This window comes from Clytia hemisphaerica, unplaced genomic scaffold (genome assembly GCF_902728285.1).
Source record: "Clytia hemisphaerica strain Z4C2 unplaced genomic scaffold, Clytia hemisphaerica genome assembly, whole genome shotgun sequence".
NCBI lineage: Eukaryota > Metazoa > Cnidaria > Hydrozoa > Leptothecata > Clytiidae > Clytia > Clytia hemisphaerica.
The window spans coordinates 2,610,511-2,633,861 of record NW_027103836.1 but is presented as its reverse complement, the minus strand read 5'-3'; the positions used below and the strand labels follow the sequence as shown (position 1 = coordinate 2,633,861).

General features: G+C 34.1%; 2 protein-coding genes across 2 annotated transcripts; one reads left to right on the top strand and one right to left on the bottom strand.

Annotated features, from left to right (window-relative positions):
- Window positions 1–2,787: 2,787 nt before the first annotated feature.
- LOC136807247 (dickkopf-related protein 3-like) lies at window positions 2,788–5,279 on the top strand. Its single transcript, XM_067063847.1, has 3 exons — window positions 2,788–3,062; window positions 3,774–4,141; window positions 4,485–5,279. The coding sequence occupies exons 1-3, from the start codon at window positions 2,925–2,927 to the stop codon at window positions 4,546–4,548; spliced, it is 570 nt and encodes a 189-aa protein (XP_066919948.1). The 5' UTR covers window positions 2,788–2,924; the 3' UTR covers window positions 4,549–5,279.
- Window positions 4,836–14,949, bottom strand: LOC136807246 (uncharacterized). Its single transcript, XM_067063846.1, has 10 exons — window positions 14,781–14,949; window positions 12,017–12,095; window positions 9,316–9,369; window positions 8,976–9,046; window positions 8,528–8,586; window positions 7,499–7,551; window positions 7,297–7,355; window positions 6,864–6,941; window positions 6,203–6,245; window positions 4,836–5,949 (listed from the first exon to the last, which is right to left on the bottom strand). The coding sequence occupies exons 1-10, from the start codon at window positions 14,874–14,876 to the stop codon at window positions 5,849–5,851; spliced, it is 693 nt and encodes a 230-aa protein (XP_066919947.1). The 5' UTR covers window positions 14,877–14,949; the 3' UTR covers window positions 4,836–5,848.
- Window positions 14,950–23,351: the final 8,402 nt, after the last annotated feature.

Here is a 23,351-nt window from a genome sequence, read left to right as displayed (position 1 = left end):
TAACGAACAATGCGAACAATCTATATTAAAAGTTTATGTTTGACTTTCTGGACACTGAAGTTTGATGAAGAAGCAGTTTGTGATTTTTTATCTGGTTCAACCGGAAAGAAGACAAATTAATCGTAGCAGATTTTAAATAGCTGACATTTTATTCATCGTAAATCTCAATTAATGGAATATTATAGCCTTATGTTTGAAAACAACCTGGTAGACAATAGTATCAAATTTGGTCCACTGGGGGGGGGGTACTAGGGTTGGCTGATGAGGGGTATGTGCGGACGGGACCTCTAAAAACCGACCCTTAGAGAGACTGATTTTGAAGGTGAACCGATAGACTTTTTTGAAACATAGTTCTTGAAAAAAAGAAATAACGCCAAGAATTACTTCGTTGGAGAGATAACTTTGGGCGGCCTGAAATAAGATTTTTCTACTGGATTAAAAACTTCTGTTATATACTTTGCCGAGCCTTTTCGAACATTCGGGGGGGGTATAACCATTGAGTTTAAAGCCCGAAGGGATAGAGGTCAATCTCTAACCTTTCTCAGGCAAGAAAAAGTGAAGCCGTAAAAAACGCGCCGCATTTTTGACGACAGTTTGAATCTAGCAATTCCTTTGTTTATGATTGATATTTTTTTCGAAATTTAGCGGTAAATTTTAGTTTCAATCTGTCATTTGTGTAAAAACCAGGCGAGCCGCTCAAGGCTGCGCAAATTTGGGTAGGATATGTTGGCTTCAAATCCTACCAAGGAGATTGACTTCTAGCCCTTCGGGCTTATACTTCATTGGGTATAACTAAAAGTAATAACTCGTTAAAAAGAAAATTCTAAGTTGCTTGATTTCTAAAAATTTGATAATGAAAAAGCAAAAAGATGAAGAAAAAAGTGAAGGTTTTTTATATGTACTCAAAAAAATTTTTTTATACACTTCTTCAAAATCTTAACCCCACTGGTTTTAAATACCTACGTATTCAGATTTTCAGATTTCCTTTGAGCGAAGGGCTACAGTTATATTCCACTTGGAGGATTTTAAGCAATTCATCTTGACCTTTTCAGGGTTCGTGATCCAAAAGTGATATAAAAATATCGGAATACATATTTGAAATCGGCGGGGTTAAAAATTTCGAAAAAATATATAAAAAAACCTTTACTTTTATCTTCTTTATTTTCCTTTGTAATTTTAAAATTTTTAGAAAATTGCAAAAACCCTCACATCAAGTCACTTAAAATTATCTTTACAACGAGAGTTTGAAATTATTTGTAAATCATATATATGATTTAAGAAATTTTCTTCAAGATCAATAAAAACTTATTTTGTAAAGTATCTTTTAATGGAGAAAAATTATTACTTTTTTACCAACTTTTTATTTTTGTTCACACTGGAAAAACTTCTTTCAATCGGCTGAATATTTCAAAAGTTATTGGAATTTTCCCTACAATTTTTTTCTTGTTCGATCTACTTCAGGCGTACAAACATTCACGAGGTCGAAAAATCACCAAATTTACGACATTTACTTTCACAAATTTGGCGAAAAATTTTATTTCGCCAGCATAATCTTTCGCGATTAAGGTATATTTTTAGTATTTATTGTAAATTCAAATGCACGAAACCAGTGTTTTGATCGCTCAAATGTACTCAAACCACAATTGATGAACTTTTGCATATAATATGTACACTAAATTTTATCCTTGTTAACATCGAAGAGGACAATTTGAGTAAATTTTCTTTGCAGATTTTTTTCGCGAGCATGAACTTTCCCGAATTGCTTTTTCAAGAATTTTTAAAGAAAAGATATTTCCTTTTTCGAAAACGGCTAAAATTTGCGAAATCACGAAAGTTTGCAAGCCTTAAGAAGGGAATGCGATTCTTTGTATAATATGTATAACAACCCCAATAAAAGGGTGTCGACAGTTTGATTCGAAAGATTTTGGTTAAACAGAACTTTCATTTAAATTTATAAGTATCTTTTTAAATCTCTAGCAGCACATTCTCAAGAGAAGCTTCGCATCTGTATAAATGATTGCTGGCCTATCTAGCCTGTACCAGACGGCCATTGCTTCCTATTGCGGAATCACCAACAAATTCTTTGGTGCTACTGGCTACTCCTATCCCGGAAAAAAAATAAAATTTTGTTGATAAAAATTTGAGACTTACAAAGTCTATGATTCTAAACCACAACAAAGGAAAACCTGTAAAAACCACAATTAAGAACTAAAAACCTCGTTCAAATATGATTTTCATGACTTTATTGGAAAATTTGATTGGCTTAGAGAAGAAAATTCACTGTTAAAGGGTTTTTAAAAGTCAATATAATAAAAAATGACATTAAAGACGTGTAATATAGAATAGGCGCGGTGTATCCTAAAAAAGCCATTAAATTGAGGTCGGTGTAGGAATTTCATTAAAACTTTTTTGTGAGTGTGTTTGAAAAATAAAAGACGCTGGATAGCTAAGTAGAATGTCAACCTCGTATATCAATCAGCATTTTATCAATTTTCAAACTTAAAGATGTGGTTGAATCAATAGAGACCGTTTCACACGGTCTACAAAGAATCTGTCTTGAAAATTTATAACGAGACAAAATAATGAGCGAGCGAGTAAACAAAGTTGAAGCGTTGACGAGAAATAAATTGTTATTTGATTTTACTTCAATATTAAACACAGGAGAAGAAAGTGACGACGAGATAAAGTAAATGATGTATGAAACCCAAAGCCAACAAACAGTCTTAAAGGTGATTACAGCCGCTGTGGTTTTATTAACGAGTTTGGTGTGGGCTACATTATAAATACAGTACAAGTTTATGAAATCTCGTTCAAAACTTACTTGCATAAGAGAAGAGAGGTCACAAAAGAAATATTTCAGGAAGAGGAAAAATTTTTGAGAATATCTTTACTACTTGAATTGACTTGAATAGGGATTTGATGTTATGAAAATGTGGAGACTTCTAATATCTGTGGTATTATGTGTTGGCGTGGTGGAGGCAAATGTTATTGATAGTCTGTGGAAAAGACTTCAAGCAATGAACAGAGGGATTGTTTTTGTTGAACCTACATACCCACCACCAGTAAGTTCAATATGTCAATTTCTCAAAAGAAAAACTGCTAGCTAGGTAGACTAGGACCGTTTTTAATTTATGCAATACCAGTTTGTATAAATTACAATTTTGTCCCTTCCATTACTTTTTACTTATTTTTTACTATGTCTGAATTAGTTGACTAATATGCTAGATTATAGCTAGGCTATTGACATCCTCAAATGAATTCATCCAATTTTTCCTGAGATGTACGATCTACTAGGTCTAGATTTGTGTACAATTATATAAAGTTAATGTAAGCTCACCATTACGTATTTACGAAGACCTTCAAATTAAATCTAAAGAGAAGAGCTGCGCTCGGATATTCTTTTTATAATTTCTGTTGTATTATGTAACTTTTAAATCTTTAACTTTTTTATTCGACAATTTTCCTTTGGATATTTTCATTATTTTGTTAGTAGGCTAGTAGTGTGATCTTGACTGTTAAAGAAAAGATTTTTGAAATCGAACCCAGCTTTATCGAACTGATAATTCGCAAATAGTGGGCAAAAAAATTTAAAATGAAAGTCAGTTGTCAAAACGAGTCGGAATTGCAAAAAAAACTCAGTGTTTAAGACGACCCGATGACCTGTTAAAGTAAAACCCTTCTCATCCATGTTAAAGAATTCTTCAGGTGGATCAGCTATACAGGATAATAGGATTTTTCAGTTTATTACATAACTTAATTCTATTAACTTTTAGACACGAGTTTGTGGAAACGATTACGAATGCTCACACAAAGAAACGTGCAATGCTTATACCAAGAATTGTGAAGGGTGTAAATTACGTGGTGAACTGTGTAGACGAAGTGGAAATTGCTGCAATGAAGACTTACGTTGTATATGGGGCAAGTGTATTGATCCTTTGAAGACGGATGGTAAGAAAAACCACAGATGTTACAACCAGAAAGATTGTCGACCAGGATTCTGTTGTGCCAAATATGAAGGTGAAAGTGTTTGTCGTCCATTGTTGTTGGAAGGAGATTCGTGTGAGGTTCCACCAGGAGGAATTTCTTTTACCATCAATCATAAATGTCCTTGTGGTAAAGGGTTAAGATGCCAAGCTAAAAGGTAAGTTTGTTTGATGTTTGTTAGTGGTTAAAATGTTTAGAGTGGGTTACTATCCAATTCGAATGTCCACAAAGTTGAGGACTCATTGGAACAGCTAGCTTGGGTTGTGTTAAACCGAGGATTCAGATACTTGGGTATTACTTCTAGCGAGTGGAGTTAATTTTAACTTAAATACTCTGTTGATTTGCAATGGTTGACTTTAAATTTTTCTTCAAAACAAATCAAGTTGTTACTTTAACCGATAAAGAGAAACTAAAAAATTAGTCCCTAAAATGTTGAATCGTTGCTTTCAATAATAAAATGAGACTTAGAGATACATGATTGTTTTATCCTTTGATTTCAGTACTGTGAGGAAACATGATTTGAGATGTGCCTATACGAACGCAACATGGACGTCGTATAAATGAAGAAATGTGGATGAGATCAATCAAAAGACCCAGAACGGATTCGATGATGAAAAACTGGAAATTACACAAACTATTTATCTTATGAATAAGAATCGAATAATTTAGAAAACCAAAAGCATTTATGAGAATGAATACAACAATGATGATGTGAGTGTTTAGAGAGAGTTCTATCTAGATTGTTTGAAGAAAATCAAATCATCAGAAAATCAAACTCAAATTTGGAAATGGGTACCTCGAAAAGTTTCGCTTTATCAAATGACATTTCCATAGATATAAAAAGCCCGAAGGGCTAGATGTCGTGCTTTGGTTGAAAAGTGTGCAGTGGTTCCTAGGTCACGTGACATTACAATAGAATTTCAGCTCTTGACCAATCAGAAGCTTCACGGGTTTTCGAAAACAATAGAAACAGTATTTTTGGCCTGTGATGGCTTAAAGCACGACATCTAGCCCTTTGGGCTTTATAAATCTGTGGGCATTTCATCTGAAGAGAAAAGTGTAAGCAAAATTTGAATATGAATTATACGAAAAACAGGATCTTAAAAATTCTAAAAACTATTCTACAACATTGTATCATAATAAAGAAAATAATATATAATCCACCTTTTAACTTAAAAAACCATACTTAAATTTAATAAATATTATATAAACCAAATTATATATTATATTTACTTTTTTATACAACGTATGTAACAGTTTGAAAAATCTTTTAAAAACATATCAAGTCATTTTAATATCATCGTCTATTGATTTAATAAGTTTGTGTCAGATTAAATTCGTGATTTTTGACCTTTTTTCTACAAACACTACTAGCATATAAGTTGAAAGAGAAGTGAAATAAAGTCAACCCATTGGTTAGAATTGAAGTCCCAAAAATAAGCCAATGGAATGCTTTCACTTCGTTTCGAAAGATCAAGACTAATAATGGACCTTCATGTTTTACTTCAACAAATTATAATACATATAACAATTCATTGCATCAGTAGCTGCCAGCGTTATTGAAGAACGAAGACAAACATCTGCATTTGTTTGGGGTGATTTATTTCGTCATTATAGAATACAAGAACCCGGTATACCTTGTCAAACAGCGACCATTCTTGACCATAACATTCATTTATATCAAGTCTTCAAATCTGTGTAGAAATAGTACCAAAGTCTATGCTCATTGAGATTCTAAGAGTTACATTTATAAATTTTTCGACTATTTTTTTCCGAATCCAGTAATTTTTTTAACGTTTCTAACATTTGACATCTGAATCGAAACATTTTTGGAAACATCACATAATGAAGAGGGTTTTCCTTGTTATCTCCAAGCATTGAACGAAGGTTGGTCCCCAGTCTTCATGCTTGAATCATCTCCTGCTAAAACATCTCCATCAATAGAAGCTGCATATGCTGAACGTTCTAAAAGTACAATGTAGAAAAGATATTAGTTCATTGTCAAAAAAGATGTATAATAAAATGGGAAGAAGAATGTGCCGCTGGAAGAGAACCTTTTTTCCTCCACTGTGGGTTCCAAGTAGGACAGAGCAGGACAGAGTAGGTTAAAAACATCAAAATACAAAATCGTCTCTTTTATAGGTATATAACGGACTCGTGGATAGGTATCAATAATAACTTTCAGGATGAACTAAATCTAAATCATCTAAAAGCTTACCATTTGTCTTGTCAATGTTGAGTGCTCGATTTTCGTAATTGATCTGGGTAAAGAAAATATATACGTTAGATCACAAAATGTGTCAACAACTAATTTCTTTCGACCAGTCTACTCATTCGAGAAGCATTTTGTTTACAATTCAGTTAAAATCCTTAAACGTCTCAAACAGCAATCAGTGGGCTTCAAACAGCTTCACAAACAAACAAAAATCCTTTGGAATCATTGATTCTTTCGGGGTACATAATCGAAAGGAGCATATTGATATGGTTTTTGTTTACTGGCGTAAGTTAAACACAATTATGTTATACCGCCCATTCTCTTATTTGTTGAAAGGCAAGCAAATACAAAACTAAAATGCTATACCTAAACACAATTACTTGGGTTACAAAGAGCATGTTAGTAGGGTTGTTGTTTTGTAGTACAACTTTGAAACAATTATCCCCATTGGATGTAAAGCAAGCACAAGCACACATAATGCTCGCCCTAAGCAAAAATGCCAGGGTTACAAGTAACATGTTAGTAAGACTATTGTTTGGTTATATAAGTTTACCACAATTGTCCCACGTCTATTCTCTCTACTTGTTAAAAAGCAAGCCACATTGCTCGGTCTAAGAAAAAAAATGCCAGGGTTACAAGTAGCAAGTTAAAACAGACATCCTACCAAGTTGTTCATATTTCCACTTCGAAGACTGTTCTCTGTTCGATTTCCTGTTTGTCCGACATTGCCATCATCAATTTTCTAGAACAAAGATATAAACCAATTGACACTCTTTGTAGATAGGAAGAGCAAACATTATAGACAAAAATAGCCATAAAAATTCAAGGTCGTCTATCTTAAGGTAAGTACCATAAGTTCAAACAAGTTCCTTGACATTAAAGGTAAAAATTAACAAAAAAAAATTTAATGACGTCACCCGTCATGCCTAAAGTGGCCAAAAATCGAAAATCTCTTTGTTCTTCCAAAAAGCCATTGCAAACTGACAATACTTTAATGAAGAAATTCCTTGAGTTAAATGCTTGTTTTATTCTAAATAATAAATTACGGTGTAAATAAATTTGACTTTTTATTTTAAAAATGTACTAAAAACTTGTACCTTTCGAATGACACCTTTTTCAATCAAAACATTCCTTGAAGTCTTTGTGCATCCACATGCTAAATGAAAAAAAAAAAGTCTTTGTGACTGTTCATTTTCATACTGTTTTACCAACAGTCTTTTCCGACCTCTATCGAACCCAAGCCAGGCAACAGGACAACCCGAAAATATTGAATGTTTTCTGGCAGGTAAATCAACTTACAAGCAAAAAGTGGCCATATTTTGTCTGAGGCTGAGCCAAAATCAACAGATGACCTAAAAGTAAGATAAAAATAAAAACTTTATTAAAAATGATAACAACACATAAAGCTCCCGGGATAATCGAGTTTTAAGCCACCTGAAGACGAAGTTAATCTGAACAAATCAATAATTGGTCAATATTTTCATGACTTTACATACCGGGTGCACCAAAAAAGTATACAGGTTTATAGAGATATTGTGAGCTTCAGGACTTAATTTTTTTGTTCATTCTTTTTTTATTGTATAGAGGATGCTCTAACTTGAATTTTGAGCTTTTATACATTAAATTCGAAAAAGTAGTTCCAAAGTTATTTCCAAAGTACTGACTTTTTTTCCATGTCGAAATTTTAAGAAATCATTAAAAACTGCAATCACGCTATAAATAAGACAAAAAAGACAAAAACATGATTTCATTGTTTTTTTGGTTCTATTTTCTCTTAACTTATATTTTGCCAACAGCTTGTCCATCTTATTTACACGTCATAAACATTTCCAACACAAGCAAACTCAATGCAAACCCAAGTTCTTTGAGAAACTAGTCGAGAAATAATGATCTATTTTTTCAAAAAATTTCTCACATAGCACACACACACATAACATCAAAACCTCTCTTGGAGATTTCCAAAAACTTTTTTCAGCTTTTGCAAAAATGTTATCCCACATGGGAATAGCTTGTTTTACCATATACTTAAATTCCGTAACGAATTTTGATGAACAGAGCTGCATTTTTCGGTATTTTTATGTGTAAAGAAGGTAAGTGTCAAGATAAAAGTTGATGATTTTTTTTAAATTTCGACATTAAAAAAAGTCAGTTTTTTTAAAAATAATTTTCAAACCTAATGTATGATAGCTAAAAATTCAAGTTAGAGCATCCTCTATGCGATAAAAAAAGAATAAACAAAAAGTTTGAATCCTGAAGCTCTCAATATCTTGACAAAGTTGTATACTTTTTTTTGGTGCACCCGGTATACATATTCAATAATTCTCCCACCTTCCTTCAAAATCTTCAAGCCAAGGATCAGCTTTTTTCTGCAGTAGTAACATAATCACCTATCAAAAGAAAACAGTATTTAAAAAAGTTTCAAAAAAAGCAGTCAACTGCAATTCCCCTGGATTATGTAAAATAAAAATAGATGAAGACTGGGCTCTTGTCCAGAAAATGTTTGTACATGGGGGAGGCGGGTGGAGAATATAGTGTCCGGTGGGTAGTGAAAAATCTACAAAATTTGTCTTGTCCGGCGGGTTCTGTTATGGGGTTTAATTTTGCTCTGTTTGAGTGGCCGGGGGAGGGGGTGGGGGTAGACCTGCTGTTCGAGGGTCAAAATTCACAATGTCTGGGGGGTAAATTTCCAAAAAATATTATATCCACCGCCCATATTCAAATTTTACTGGAAAAGCCCATTCCTGAAGAGAAACTGAAGTACTAGATCAGATCATACTTTTCCATGTTCTTGAAAAGAAGCTGCATGTAATGGTGTCCATAATGTATCAGGATTCTGTGCATTTGCATCTGGAAAAAAAAATATCGAAACCTTGCAAAAAGAAACTTACCAACAGAGGAAATAGATAATTTAATCTTTGCATTTAATGGATGTTTTATTATTAAAAGAAGAAGTGAGGAATGTTTTTAGGATTATTAAAATATATTTTGTCAAAGAACTATAGATGATTTTTTCAATGTAATATTCCTGATCTGAATTCTTGGATAACTTATTCGTAGTGAGCTAGGAAATGTCTAGGGTAATAAAATCAAACAATGGTATCTTTACATAAAAATACCTGCGCCATTCTCAAGAAGTGTTTTCACTACATCTGCAAATCCCCAAAAAGAGGCTGAAAAGAAAAATACTATTGTAATAATGTAAATAATGTTATTGAAATGACTATCATAATTAATGACTAGTAAGGAGCAGTTAGATATTTAAAAAAAAAGAAAAAAGTTTTGATTTAGAAAGATATTTTGAACAATTTTTGCTACACAACTTATTGAAGATTTTCTAAGAGATGTACAAAGCAAACTTTAGCCCTGACTTAGCCTGGAAAACTGGGAGTGTAGCACGGATTTTGCACAATTCGTCTGGAAAATTTTTTTCATTTTTGGGTTGGAAATTTTGGTTTTATAATTGAAGTTTGGAAATTTGAGCGATTACCTTAAGCTGATTTGGAAAACGTAAATTTCCCATATATGTTTTGTAGAATAAACCAATGCCCTTGAAAAATCTAGTGAAAAAAACCCATGTAGAAATGACAATTTTCCAAGGCTGGTTTAAAAACTAGACTTTTTGGGTTGGAAATTTGTGTTTTTCCAAACAGTTTGGAAAACGTTAAAAATCCATGTGAAAATTACATTTTTGTGAAATTGAAACTCTGTCAATTGGAAAACTAGACTTTTTGGCTTGGAAATTTTTGTTTCTCCAAACTGTTTGGAAAATGTTAAAAATCCATGTGAAAATTACGTTTTTGTAACCATTTTATGCGCATGTCCTTTGTGAAAACCACAAGCGATTTTTTGCTCAAAACTGTTTTGATGTATAGCTAACCAGATACTTGGCTATAATGTGAGCAGTCAAGATGTAAGTTTCCTTCAGGTGAGGCGTCCCTTCGGAGCGGCCTCGGTCAATCGCAGTGAGCTCGCACAGTGAAGGTACTTGTTTCAAATGGTGCCCTGCTGAGCTGTGTGAGTGATATAAGATCAACCACGTATCTGTGCGAAAAATGACGAGAGATTGACTGGGAGCCATCGAGCCTAGGCTAGCGAGTGAATGTTCACAAAAACAAAAGCCTTTGAGATCTCTTTTTCCACATCTCTGCCATCACTTTTTGGATTTTGGCTTTTTTCAACATGAGCTTTTGAAAACTCCAACCTTTTTTAGCTTGGATTTTGGCTTTATTCAATGCTTGATTTTTGAAAATTCCAAGTTTGTTTACTTTGGATTTTGGCTTTTTTCAACCTAGATTTTTGAAAATTCCACGCCAGGGAAAATGCAAAATTTCCAACCTTGGAGAATGTCCCACATTTCCAGGTTGGATTTTCCATTGGATTTTATCTTTTTTCCAATTAAGAAAACTTGAAATTTCAACCTTGGAAATCGAAAATTTTTTCCTGTGTTTAAAGTCTTTCTGTCCTTAAAATGTGCATCTGAGACGTCTCAGGGCCCTCAGACTTTTCGAGATCATCTGAGGTTCATTTCAAATTTTGACTATTTCTTTCCTTGAAAACAGCGTCTCAGATCGTCAGAGACCTTTCGAGATAATCTGAGGTTGGGCTCAAATTTTGACTATTTGATATTTTTCTCCTATCTTAGCTATTTTGTAAGTTTTAAAACATCATCTGATTCAATGTCAAAATGATTATAACCTTTAGATCTTTTCGCTTCGAATTTTAATAACTCTAGTTGTAATTGTCTCGAACCATTAATATGTTTTTATTTTTTATATTTGCTGTAAATTAGCTCATTTATCTTCACAAACAGTTGAGGCTAATCACAATTTTTGGAAAAAATTCATTTAAAAGAAAGAAATGACCATAAGACTTTAGATGATCTGAGACGTCTGAGACGCTGTTTTCAAGGAAATAAATAGTCAAAATTTGAGATAAACCTCAGATGATGTTGAAAGATCTCAGGTTATCTGAGACGTCTGGGACGCTGTTTTCAAGGAAAAAAATAGTCAAATTTGAGATGAACCTCAGATGATCTCGAAAGATCTCAGATGATCTGAGACGCTGTTTTCAAGGAAAAAAATGGTCAAAATTTGAGACGAACCTCAGATGATCTCGAAAGATCTCAGATGATCTGAGACATCTGATACGCTGTTTTCAAGGAAAAAAATAGTCAAAATTTGAGATGAACCTCAGATGATGTCGAAAGATCTCAGATGATCTGAGACGTCTGAGACCTTATTTTTAAGGAAAAAATAGTCAAGATTTGAGATGAAATTTAGATGATCTCAGACGTCTGAGACGAATTAATCAAAATCTGTGCCTAAGTGAAATCTGGCAACAAAAACCTGTTTGCTAAATCAAATATTTCTGATTTTTATTATGATGGTGATGGCTTCACCAACGGTTTTGGTCGCAAGGGGACAAACCACATATTTTTGTGCTCGTATTTTAATTTTTAATTGGCTTAGAACTCTTGAAAAAGCAATTACTTTACGTATAAAACCTTTTGGGAATTCTCTATCACGTCAAAAGACAAAGAATGTTTCAGAGATGAAAAGACAAACATTTTTTCAACAAAAATTTTATAATTGTGAAACATTATGAGAAGGGGTATGTAAGTGTAATTTGGATCTCTTGCCAAAGCAGAAAAGAGTTAGCTATTTTTTTGGCGAGCCCAGACAAAAATTCTAAAACTAACAAAGAGCAAAGTTTTACATTGAAATCAGGATCTTTCTATGTTTTCAGGGAATCCTTTCACTTTGTGCTCCAAGGCTGTCAAGGTCCACTCATCCAAATTAAAAATAAAGAAATAATCACCAATGTAAAGTTGACTTTGCATTTTGTTCTCTTCATCTCCACTTATCTGAAGGTTTTCCGTGAGAAATCTTTGAATTAACTGAAATGTAATTTCAAAAGAACTGTTTATCATACATTATTATTGTACAAAAAATGAGAAATACGAATATACCTCTTATACTTATCTGCTACCTCTGATCGATTTCCTATTTTAAGTCATTATGTGATCTCTGAAAATTTTTGCTGAAAAAAAAGCTATTACAACCCTGTTCTTAATTGCAAATTCTTTTCTTCTTCTTTTTTAAAGAAGGATGATAGAAATTAGATAGAAGTTCATAGGGAGGCAATCAAAAATATGTTCCATTCGGGTCGTCCGACCGCCTGTTTATTTACAAGAAAACCTTATTCGGAAAGTTGGTAAAATTGTTGGATTTTTTTGGGTGCTGTTCTCAGGTTCAGATCTTTCCCATAATGGCAGGCACGGGCAAAAGGAGCTTGTCTTTGAATCATTATTTTTTGTTTACTTAACCCACATTGAGTCCCGTTTAAGTTTTTTCATGTACCCTTATTGTAATTTTCATGTCAAAATTCAGCGACGCGGTAGGGCCCTGGGGGCCGAAATAAGGGCCACTTTAAGGTTAACACATGCGCGCACACATTTAGTTTGGCAAATTAAAGATGGCAACATAAGATTCTGTTGATTGCCGACTTGATTTATCGGGATTTACTAGATCTTAAAAATCTGACAAAATTTACTACCGACCGACCGACTGACTGGATTTGAAGATGTTTTAGGACCCGAATGGAACATATTTTTGATTGCCGCCTAGTTTCTAACCCACTACATTTAGGGGGGGGGTCTCAAATCTTGATGAAACCCAAACAAGGGGGTGTTAAAAGTTTGAATTTCCTAAGGGGCTTTGCCAGTTAAGGGGGTATTGCTATGTAAAGGGTAAAATATGGGTAAAAATTGAAATTTTCATCTCAATGAAAAAACTTTGCCTATCTTGTCCTAAAAGGTTGACATGACTTCTGTTTTGAAAATGAAAATTGTAAAATATTTTCCCTGCCATTTTTTAAATAAATGCTCCTTTTTTAAATGCCCCCTTTTTTCACTTTTTTCAAACATCCCCTTGAATAAACTCCCACTTGAATAAACGCCTCCCCACCAATCCACTTTATTAAATTGATCTTGGTTAAAAGATCATTCAATAAACACCCTCTTCTTTTAAACTCCCCCCCCCCAAATGAAATGAACGTCCCTCTTAAAATCATAAAAAATTATTTGAAGTAGAGTCCCCTGCCCAGTCTGAGTACCCCTATCAAATATATGCTGTCCCAGATTTTCCAGGCAATGTTAATTGAACTATTTTTGAAATATTGAACTAATCGAACTCAATTGAAATTAATCGAACAATAAGTGCGGTTTGTGTAATTTACGATGCGCGATCCAACGATTCACGATGCGCGATGCACGATCCATGCATATGTTATGTTAATTATTCTAATTATGCATTTACAGTTCACATATTTTAATTTCTTCTTTTGTATTCCTGGGAAATCAATGTAAAGTATGCGTGTATATATTTTAACCTCGACAATCAAATCAAATCAAAACATAAACTTTTTTGCCCATGCTTTGAATTGAATATCTTGTAACCTTTTTGCTTTCTTTCTTTAAAAAAATGTTTCTCCGATTAAACCAACCAAATGCATTGGATTGAGACAGGGTTATAAAAAAAATTTACAATGTTGTGGGAAGACGTTTTTAGTGAAGAGAGTGCGTGTAACAAAGAAAAATATCAAATAAATAAAAACACCAGTTGCAATTCAATTGGTGAAAGGCTTTTATAAGAACACACCAAAAGTAATGTAGCCAATGATTCCTTATTTACCTTTATTCACTGTTCTTAAAAAAATAATAAACGTACAAAAATGAGTTTGCGTTATAATAAATTTTTCGCGCCAAAACTTTTCTATGACGTCAAGGCTTTTTCTTTCATTTTAAAAAGGAGTGAGGTATGCAGGCAAACATTTTCTTTCTCTTGCTATCAATTTTTGGCTTTTCTACACAGAAGATATAAGTTATTTTAATCATTCTGATTATGATAAATTATTTCCCTTTCTTTTTTAAATTTTTTTTTCGTTATTGTTATATGATGTTTGTAGCTAGCATTATGAAAACTTATTCGTGCATAATTAGAATAATTAACATAAATTGGCATAAATCACGCATGGATCGTGCATCGTTCATCATGAATCGTTGGATCGCGCATCGTAAATTACACAAACCGCAATAAGTGTTTGATTACCGAACCAAATCGAACAGTCATCGAACCGAGAAATTCCAGGTAAAGTTCGGTTAGTTCGATTGATTGATGTTCGATGTGTTTGATTTAATCATTCTCGGAGCGCATGAACAACTCTTTTCTGCTAATCCAATGATTATTAGGGATCGTTTAGGCTAGAGCTGTTGCACTATAGCAGTAAACTGGTTAACCATTTGAGCTAGTGATATCAAACTTAATAGAACTGCGATAAGCAATCGAACTTTATACTTTATATTACTGTTCGATCAAGTTTGGTAATTGAATACCCATCGTTTGATAAAATTTGATGGTTCGATTATGAAAATCGGTTCGACAAGTATAAGGGTTCGGTTGATAGACTATATTGCCAGAGATTTTACTTGTGTTAAAAAAAAAATGGTCTGTGCAGGTCTGTGTCCATAAACTTAAACAATCCATATAAAATATCGATTTAAGTATATAAATAGATTACTTACACTTTCGTTTCCTTTCTTAGCAAGCGTTGAAAGAGTTGGATTTTGAAGATTTACATTTCTCAAAGTGTCAGAAATATTTTGGGAAATTTGCGCCATGTTTGTTTGTGTTTCGAAGATTACCCTTTAGTATAGTCGGGTTTGACAGTTAATGTTCCAGTAGATGAAAACTCTTGCTTTAACTTAAGGTTAAACCCGACTGCCAATGAAGATTGACCAGTTCCCGCCCCGCGGGGCGCGACAGCGCTGGACAGCCGCGAACAAAAACGGCAATACACCTATTTCCTATTAGCAGATTCATGCAAAAGTCACGAAAAACGTCAAGTAAATAAACTTTTGATTGGCGGAGGCATGCAAAGATTACCTCATACTCAGGACATTTGGAAAAATATGCTTGTATATGCAATATTTCAGCCAATCAGAGACTTTCTCGACGTTTTTCGTGACTTTTTTACATGAATCCGCTAATAGGAAATACGTGTAATACACGTATTTAGTCACAGAGTGTTCAAACTTACGGGCCCCAACTTATTATGGCCAGAAGCAGCCATCGACCTAAAATTTGCAAATATCTGTTCTGATTTGCCAGCTGGAAGGATTTCCGCGAAATTAAGAACAGTTCCTCGTTGTTCAGGGGGGAAATTTTTACTCCAGAACAGTTATATTTTTCCAGCTAGGAGGTAAAAAAACTTTCAGAACAGATACGAAATTACCAGGCGATTGATTTTACGCGAGTTAACTGTTCTTATCTACCAGGACTGACAAAATCTTATAAGAACAGGTCGCTAAATTCCAGCTTGACATTGAAGGACTTTTAAGAACAGAAACTTAATTTCCAGCTAACAGTTCGAACAGATCCACAATTTCTACATGTTTTGTAGAACAGATGGAGAATTTTCAGCTGCCACTCCAGGCAACCACATTCAGGACTTTTTTGAAATTCCCTCAGAACAGTTAGGAAATTCTTAGACACCTTATTTATAAATATCAGAAGATATCAAACTATTTTTTCATAAGAACAGATCATTTTTTCCAGCTGGCCCCAATCTTTAGTAGAACAGATCATATTTTTCCAGCTGGTCCCAATCTTCAGTAGAACAGACCATATTTTTCCAGCTGATCCCAATCTTCAGTAGAACAGACCACTTTTTTCCAGCAGACTTTTTTTCTTTAGTTCGCTAAGAACAGACCGCCATATCCAGCTGGAACGTGCCTTCAGAACAGATATTTTGAAGTCCCCCTTCGGTGGATGCTTTCGTATGGCTTGTGCATACCAATATATCAAGAAACATAGGATATATGGAATCTAAAGTCCGAACAATGGTCATTGTTTTGCATTGTTCTTAACAATGTCTTCGCATGCGCACACTTCGTCGGCGCGAATTCTAGCGGGAAGTTCAAAATGGCGATTTTCTTACACTGATTAGTTTCTCCACTTTTTTTGGTGACGCGGGAATTTTTTCATATTTTGATTGATTTCATCGCATTGGAAAACCCAGTGTGGCTTTATTTCAAAGATTGTCTACCTTTTGGGGGTTTCCCTTTGAAATTTGACAGATTGGACTCGTTTATCCAAAATTATTCAAATTTGTTTTTGTGGTAGTTGCACGAGGAGACACAAGTTAGAGAGAACTCAGGTGAGTTTTGATTTTTCAATATCTTCTGAAATACATTTCCTTTTTTTATGATTTTTTCTGTGGCCACTCATGAATATAGCTAGAACACACTTATATCAGTTTAATTTGCAGGAACTTACAGGACTTTGGAGAAATTGGCTATTATTTTGCTCTGTAATTTAGGGGTGATCTGCACATTGCCTGAGCTTTTCTCTTTTAAATACATCCTGGTCATATAATACAAGACTCTAAGGATCAAGAATTATTCTGAAAGGTACTCACTTGATTCTGGTTTCATTTTCTAAAAGATTTACTTTGGATTCAAAGTAATGTTCTATTTGAATAACTTGCTAAAAATGGCCACGTTTGTTATAATTTGATTATTGTAAAATGTCTTCTGAAAAGAGACATTTTTTTCTCAACAAAGCCAACTCTATTAGCTGTTCCTAATTTGAGAAGAGCTTTTCTGAGTGAGGACAAAGCAGTGAGCAATTATTGCCCTTGCCCAATCCAATAGCAACCATTTAACTTGTTTTTCTTAATGAGTTTCTAGGGTATGTAGCCGCCAGATTCGGGCTCGACTATTTCCATGAGAAAACCAGGCTATACCCAACAGCTAGCTTGACTTGAAAGTGACTTCTAGTGTCAAAATAATAACAAAAATTACTTATTGCAAAAATTTTGGTTACATATAATTTTATTTTTAAATTACCTCTGTAAAATTGATTTGCTTTTATTTTGATCTTTCAGAATGGCCGAAAACCATAATGCTAAGTTGCAAAGGATTTGCAGAATATGTTGTATGGTGATCAAAACCGATAAATCTTACACCGAAAAAAGACCTATCACCGACTTTACAACCGAGATGAAAGCATTGTTTGACATTGATGTGTTGAGTGATATTCATGCCCCGCCATATCTTTGTGGAAATTGTAAGAGAAAGCTTGAACTCAAGAGAAAACATCCGCAATACTCAACTGAAACTGAATTGTTTAATTTTCTGGAACATCGTGATGAATGTGATGTTTGCAAAAGATTGGTACCAATACGCTTTAGTTTAAAGACAGTTGCACCCTCACTTCCTAAATTCGAGAAAATTGGTAATGATTATGGCTTCCTTAAATTGAGGACTGATGAAGACTTTCTAGTACTCTCAAAACCAGTAAATCTAGAAAACACAGTTAAAATATATATTAACTGTCAAATTGATCCTAGTTGTCAATGGAAGGTGTTTGTCAATAATAGACAGCTTGCAGCTCAACATGAACTTTACCAAAAGTTTGGTTCGGTATTGTCGATGAAAAATGCTAATGAATTTTTCGAAATGTTGGCATTGTACAATGTATGTGAGGGTAATACAAGATATCAGGAACTTGTCAAGAAAAAAGTTGATAAAGGAAGTGATCTCACATTTCTCGACAAGCAAGGAAAAGTTGCTGCTTGCATCGAAGCACCTGGATTCAACCAAATCCATCCAGACAAGCTTACAATCCGCCATGTAAACTGTGAATTGATTTCCAAAGACAATATTAAATGTAAAGTTTGTGCAGACTATGGACGTAAAATTTTATCTTCCATGTCCAGCAGGGCTCAAAAACTTCCAACGACTAACCACCCAAACACTCCAAATATTTATCTCACTCGCCAACAATTGGAAAACAAAGCCAAAACATTGCAAAGGGATAAAAGAGAACTGCAAAATGAAATTAGACGCTTGAAGACTAAAGTAAAAAAGCTTATGACTAATGAAGCTGTGGCATTGCCTGATGAATGGAAAGAAGTCATTCCAGCTGTTTTTGAAAGTAATGATGCAGGTTTTCCAGCTGACACACCCCAAGGAATTTTATGGGAACAACAACAAAAATATGCATCCTTGAAAGATAAAAGGGGAATGCGCTGGCATCCTTTAATCATTCGATGGGCAATCAGTATCTTCTTGAAATCTCCAGGTATGTTTACAGATCAAGCTTGAAAAAAAAATACATAGAATCTACAATATTTTGAATTTTGAAAACATCAAATCCATTGCAATTTTTTTAGAATAACTATGGAAACTAATGATTTACATCCCAGTGAGAATAAAGGGGCTTACTTCTGATATTAAAAACAGAATGACCTAAGCATAGACCTTTTAATAGGGAGAGTGCCAAATTTTTAGGGGCCTTTGTAGGATGGCACCAACATTTACCAAAAAAATTGGAGGGAGTGGGAATGATGGATGATGGGTGGGATCAAAATTTTGGTCAATTTAGTCATATACAAATGACTACAGGCTGTTTTAAATTAAAAGTATGTACCAGCAAATCAAAAATGTGCATCATGTTAAATAAAATGCTAGTTATTGTTATATTGTGGAATTGTTTGCTTGTGTTTGGTGATGCATTTAGAGCGAGTTCTTCTAAACAAATTTTTGCTGCAAAAAAGGGGGAATTAGTATAATGGGGGGATGAAATAAACATAGGGGGATCATATTCCAATGCAAACTATGCTTAGCTCTACAAAGCTCAAAAAATTGACCTATCAAATTTTATTTGAAGATGTTCATTGTAAGCCTTTGTTTATTTTCAGCTACTTACAGGCATCTCAAAGCTGGAGCATTTCTCAACCTACCCAGTGAAACAACGCTGAATGCCTACAGCCAGTTTTGCAGCACGAATACCGGTTTTGATGTTAAAAAGATAGAGCAACTCCTGAAAGAAATTAAGATAGACGATTGCAAGGATTATGAAAAGAATGTTGCTCTGGCATTTGATGAAATGCATATCAAATCGGGACTAGTGTATGACAAGGGATCAGGGAAGTTGATTGGGTTTACAGACCTTGGTGACATCAACACTGAAATCGAAAAATTTGAGCAGCAGTTTGCTGGCAGCCAAGAGCGTCCATTATCCACACAAATATTGTGCTTTATGGTGAGAGGTATATACACCCACCTCAATTATCCGATTGGCTTCTTTGGTACCAACGGTTGTCGAAGTGATCAGATCTATAATTGTGCCTGGGAAGCAGTCAGAGTGCTTGAAGCAGTTGGCCTCAATGTCAGGGCATTCATTAGTGATGGGGCATCAAGCAATCGAACATTTTATGCTATCCACCAATTGCCTGATTCTAGTGATCAAGATGCTGAGAGCAACATCCACAAGGATGGTACCCTTTATTGGTGCTGGAATCGGTTCAATGTTGCTAATAAAATATATTTCTTTTGTGATGTCCCGCATTTGATCAAAACAGCTAGAAACAACTTGGAGAACTCGCATGCACATCTATGTTCACGAATGCTAACAGTAAGTAGCACTCGTTACTTTTTATATGTTCACTAATATTCTGTACTTTCTATTTGATCTCTGCAAGGTTTTGATGACTGTTAGATATCATAATCACCAGTCTTTAAGTTTTGAATCCAGCTACACCATCTTTAGTCGAATTTTGTAGCATCATCCATAGTTTGGAAACATTTCAAACAAAGTCAAAATTTCGTTACTTTTGATTGTTAAGGGATTTTTTGAATTTTAATAGGTTTACCCTACTACACAATGGGGAAATTTTGTGCTCATAATTATATAGATAACTTTTATTTAGCTTGATGGTTACGAATTGAGCTGGCAGCATATTATCGCAGTCTATGAGCAAGATCTCATCCCAGATACTAAAGACGAAGATGGTGTGGCTATGAGGAAGTTGTACAAGCTAAGCAATGAACATATTCATTTGTCACCAAGATTAAGAATGAGAGTGAACCTTGCAGCCCAGGTTAGTCATAAATTTAAAATTTTGGGAGGATATACTTATTAGCGTTGATCGATTCAGAGTCTTCTCATTTTTAGTGGAATCTCAAATATCTTGAAACATTATTTAAACTCAAGCCTTACTTCATTCAGATATTATTGACTTTGTTTGTGATAAACTTTCATCCAAAAAGGATCTTTTTATATGGGAATTAAATCTCTTGTGTATAATACTAAGTTAAAAAGTTTTTACTTTGTACAGGTTTTGAGCAACAGCGTTGCACTAGCACTTGATAAACAGAATCTTCAGTCCACAACCTCGACTCGGAAATACATTCGAAAAATGGATCGATTCTTTGATTGTTTAAACGGTTGGTCACTCTTCATTGGACAGAGAAGAAACAAAGACGATTTAAAACCTTATTTTGAAGTTACAGACAAAAGATTTAAGGTATTCATTTACGCTATTAATTGTATTTTTATCTGATATTCCTGATTGCTTATTTTCTTAGCTATCATACTTAAGGAAAGCCTACCATAGTATTAGATTCTGGTGATATCTTTAGTTTTCATATAATTTATAATACCTTAAGGGAACTAATTTTTGCAGGAACTAAATTTTGCGGTTTTTGCGGATTTAGGCCTGTTTAGGCCCAAACTGCAAAATTAAGTTCCCGCAAAATTTTTAAAATGCGAAAACAAAGGCTGAATAATTCACAGTACGGCTCTAATTTTCTTTCAAGTGAGAAATCCGCAAAATTAAGTTCCCGCAAATATTTAATATTAAATCTTGAACTGCGAATCGCAAAAATTGGTTCCCGCAAAAATTAGTTCCCGCAAAAAATAGCTCCCTTAAGTTAAGTTTCTCTGTATTTTAGTTTCTCGAAGATGAGTTATTGGATTTTTTTCGGATTGGGAAAAACAAGTCGAAAACCTGAAAGGTGTTCCTGAAGAGGTCAAACCAAAACTGATGATCAGCCGCCAAACGACCAATGGAATAAGAATAACAGGTAAGAAACGTTGGATAAGATTAACTTTGATATCTTGTATGTAGGTAAAGACATTTCCTGACATTGTGATGTTATTTTTAACGTGAATCAATAAGATATTTGATAGTGGATGCAATATCACATTTTTCACTGAAATTCATTTCATTCATATCTACATTTTTCTTCTTTTTTAGTTCACTCATTCTGTTCACTTGCAAAGCATTTGCTGACGGAATTCCCTGAAACCTACATACTACCTGACAAGTTTAACCAGGTATTATCTTTAATAATATTCTATTGCTCTTTTTTGCTTTCGTTCTTGTATTTTAATGAATAAATATACTATGAAGCTGTCCAGCTCATCATCGAATCGGAATTGAACCACATATCAGTTTTACTACAGACTTGATTTTTGATTCGGCAATTGAATGGCTAAAATTACTTAAGAAAAGATTTTATTTAAATATTCTTTGATTTTTAGGATCCAGTAGAAGAGAATTTCTCCAAACAACGAATGCGTTGTGGTGGCTCCGATAACCCGACCATGCTACAATATTCTCAAAACGAACGAAAGATTATGCTGTTAAAGTCGGACATTTTACGTGTTGTCACTGCTAACACTAGAGGACGTATTCAGCCAGTGCAGTCAGCCGATTACGATTTAAATGAACCCTTGCCAAAGAGGAAAAAGTAACTTTATGGTGGATGTCGTTGATTCATTTTTTTGAGCTCTGAATTATGTCTTCAGTTTATAAATTGGTGATTGCCAAATCGAGGCTCATACCTAGTGAGATACTGTTCTTAGTATATAGAATTTTTAGAGTCTATATTTGTTCAGGGTTTTTTATGCAAGTTCGTGCTTATTTCCCATCTAGAAGGATTTACATAATCGATCCACTATAAAATTATGCGTCGTTTTTTAGGGAAATTTAGCTTTATACTTTAGGTGCATATTTTTGCTCCACTATTTTTTTATTATACATTCATTACTAGATTGTTATTTCTCACTTTATGTATTATTTTTTCATTCTCTTAGTTTTTCTACATTTAGATAATTTTTGAAGGGAAGACTAATTTGCATTTTTGTCTAGTTTATTTTTCGCTCCTAAAGTATCTAATCCGGGTAATTTTTTTCAAGCTGATTTTTTTGCGAGTTTCATTTCCCGAGCACTAAAAATGAAAATCTTTGGCAAAAATTATGACTTCACACCATACACGAAGATTAAATTATGATACAAAATATCATCCTAATTAATTCACTTAAGCTATGTAATTGATTTGTGTTTGATTTGTTAATTAAAGTGGTGGTAGTAATTTCTAATATAACTTTTCGACGACACAAATCCCATTAATTTTGACAGAATACCTCTAAAAATATCGCGAAAAGATTCTAGCTCTGTCGACATTTATTTGATTGTCTTTGCATAATGGACTCTTCCAGAAAAAATTCGTTCATGGGGGGTGGAGGATATATTATTTTGTCTTTGATCTACCCCTGGACATTTCGATTTTATACCCCCTGGACAAGCATCAAATTGACCCCCTGGACACAAATATTCACCCCATGGACATAGCAGTTTTTCAGGTTTTTTTCTCAATACCCCCTGGACAAGATTTCCTTCACCCCCCCCCCCCCATGAATAGTTTTTTCTGGAAGAGTTCATTGGTATTCACTTAAATTATGCCGCGGAAATAATTATCGTTAAAAATGGTTTTGGCGCCCCGTGTTGAGAATAATTATCTAGCCTGAAGCAGCCAAAAAAAGCAAGCAAACGGGAGGCTAGCTTCAACTTGCTTAATGCAGAGGAAACCCCTAGATTTTTAGTAAGATTTCAACTTGCTTAGCTTTTAGGATTTGCGGTGGAGGGATACAAACAATAAAATCTCTTCTGCTCAGAGAGATGGTTTATTTTGAGTGTAAAGGGAAAACCATTAGTAGATAGCTCGGCACACACGATTTCAATGTTCTAAAATTAGACATATATGATGGGATAACCCAATCACCCCCGTTCAAGAAAGACACAATCCAAGTAGAAATAAAACTTTTCAGGATAGAGGGTTTGTGATCTCTTCTCTGGCTGTCCCCGATTTTTTATCTGAATGATACATTTCTTAATGTTTATAGCAGTACACTGTACTGTTAGTAGAGTTCAATTGTGCACTATTAAGTTCATAGTCAATCAGTCTATTTTGAATTATAGCAATGCCAAAAAGCAAAGGTGTAGAGAATTAATTTTCCAGAAG